At 36.4% G+C, this 2,388-nt stretch overlaps 1 protein-coding gene across 1 annotated transcript; it reads left to right on the top strand.

The window, feature by feature from the left end:
• Window positions 1-249: 249 nt before the first annotated feature.
• LOC138352518 (uncharacterized) lies at window positions 250-1,100 on the top strand. The gene is made up of 2 exons (XM_069305015.1): window positions 250-283; window positions 461-1,100. The coding sequence occupies exons 1-2, from the start codon at window positions 272-274 to the stop codon at window positions 839-841; spliced, it is 393 nt and encodes a 130-aa protein (XP_069161116.1). The 5' UTR covers window positions 250-271; the 3' UTR covers window positions 842-1,100.
• The last annotated feature ends 1,288 nt before the right edge of the window (window positions 1,101-2,388 follow it).

Raw genomic sequence — 2,388 nt, 5'->3', positions numbered from 1 at the left:
ATTCATATATTTAATATTTGGCATTTAACTAGGGTTTTATATTTATTAACCTAAAGGAAAATCTTTTAATATAATATGCAATTGATTATATATGGAAAAATTTTATAAAATAAAGAAATAAGAAACATAATAATTACAGCTTTCTCAGTGGAACGTCACTATAACATTGAGTTACGATTCAAGGACTCAAGACTCTCAGGTATAAAAGCCCGGCATCACTGCTGAAACACACACTCGCTCAGCTGTGGCCACAGCTAACCAACTTTCAGCCATGAAGCTCTTGGTAAATTGCACTAACAATCGGATTCTCTGATATTGGTTAATATTTAATGCAATGTATTACATAAAATATCAAGAAAAGTAGTGGTCTTTTCGAAGAATATTTCATTTACGCGAATGACAATACAGTACTTTACTGCTAAATATTTTATGACTGTATGTGTGATTTTTTCATATTTAGGTGTTTGTGATCCTGGCGGCTGCCGCTTGCGCTTCTGAGATTGAGAAGCGAGATGCGGAGCCCAGTTACGTGACGAGCAATTACGGTAGTGCTTACCCTGCATACATTCACCGTTACCACAATGGAAAGAGGTCTGCCGAGCCAGAGCCTGAACCATCATACCCAATTTATTCCTCCGGCCTTCGATATGGTTATGGCCACCATTACTACAAGAGGTCTGCCGAACCAGAACCTGAACCATTGTATCCTCTCTACTCCGCTCCCCGTCACAGTTATCGCCGCCATTTCTACAAGAGGTCTGCAGATCCTGAACCATCCTACTCAGTCTTCTCTAATTATGGTTACCGGCCACTAAACCCTTATAGTCACCACCTTTACTAGATTTCTGCTGATTTAAATGACAACATCTCTACTTACATTTAGGCCTACGAGAAATTAAACTATATGGTAAACCATCTCAACAATAATTTTCAGACTACGAGGCCTACATGACAAACAATTGCAAAGATTGCACTCATCGCCAGGATTACTATCACCATGACATCCATGAGCTGAAATATACATTAAATTATTTAACAAGTTTAATTTTGTTTTGTTGAGTGTTCTGTTATACAGCAAAGAAATAAATCTATATAATAATTGTTAAGTTTATTATTAATTATCATTTGCATCATTAATATCATAGTGGTATCATAACGCTGAAAACGATTCAATGTGTTTCCGGTTGGTTGAGATGGTTAAGATGTTTAATGTTGATATGGTTAATATATCTGGAAGAATATATTAACTTCCGTCAATAATATTGATGAAAAAAGATGTATGTAATTAATTAATTTAATAGAGAATATACTTGTATATATTGTGATTTGGTACTGAATCTATGAAACGATTTCCGTGGAAATTGTTGCTTGCTTTAGGAGGCATGCGAAATAGACGTATATTTAAATACACAATACACATCTAATAACATTTTGACAAAAACTAAATTCTACATAACAGTTTGCTATAAAATACAATACAGTAAGTTCAGATTGAGATGTCAGCATTTAAATATTTTTAGTATTTAAATGTATTTATATTTAAATAAAATTAAATATTTACATTTAAGTAAAATAAAAATCAATATATATTTTTTATGTATACTTTACACAGATTTTAGGTGGATGGAATAGCATTAGATGGGAAGGGGCCACGGCTCGCCGAGTCAAAGCATCTATTTTATAAATATTGTCGGTTCTTTCCTCTGATGCAAATATGGGTAAAATACGATAAAATTTACTAAGACTCGCATTAATGTAAGGTTAAAGTGATATTAGTTTATCAGTAGAGTATTCTGAGTGTTGATGAAATATATTTACTGACAATTTTAGACGAAAAAAATAATTTCAGCCCACGAGAGTTAGTTCACTGTACTCAACTATTTGTGTTTGCGGGGTTTCAGCTCCGGCTCTTTGGTACCGCTTCTCAACTGTCAATCAACTGGTGTACAGATTCCTGAACCTACTGGGCACTAACATATCTACATTTGAAATTTTGTATGGCGTCAACCTCCACCACATCACTGCCTAATGCATTCCATCTGTTAACTACCCTGACACTGAAAATGTTCTTTCTAATGTCCCAGTGGCTCATTTGGGTACTCAGTTTCCACCTGTGTCCCCTTGTTCGTGTACCACCCGTGTTAAACAGTTTATCTTTATCTACCCGAATGGAGCCGGGCGGACAACACGCTGGAACGTGATCCTGTGGCCCCGGGCGCCGGCGAGAAACGATGGACAGAGTTTCTTTCACCCTATGCCCCTGTTACCTAGCAGTAAATACGTACCTGGGAGTTAGTCAGCTGTCACGGGCTGCTTCCAGGGGGTGCTCGAAATCAACTCAAGATAACCCTGTCAATTCCTCTAAGAATATTGTATGTAGTGATCATG

Source organism: Procambarus clarkii, chromosome 54, assembly GCF_040958095.1.
Source record: "Procambarus clarkii isolate CNS0578487 chromosome 54, FALCON_Pclarkii_2.0, whole genome shotgun sequence".
Taxonomy (NCBI): Eukaryota; Metazoa; Arthropoda; class Malacostraca; order Decapoda; family Cambaridae; genus Procambarus; species Procambarus clarkii.
This window is presented reverse-complemented; position numbering and strand designations above follow the sequence as displayed.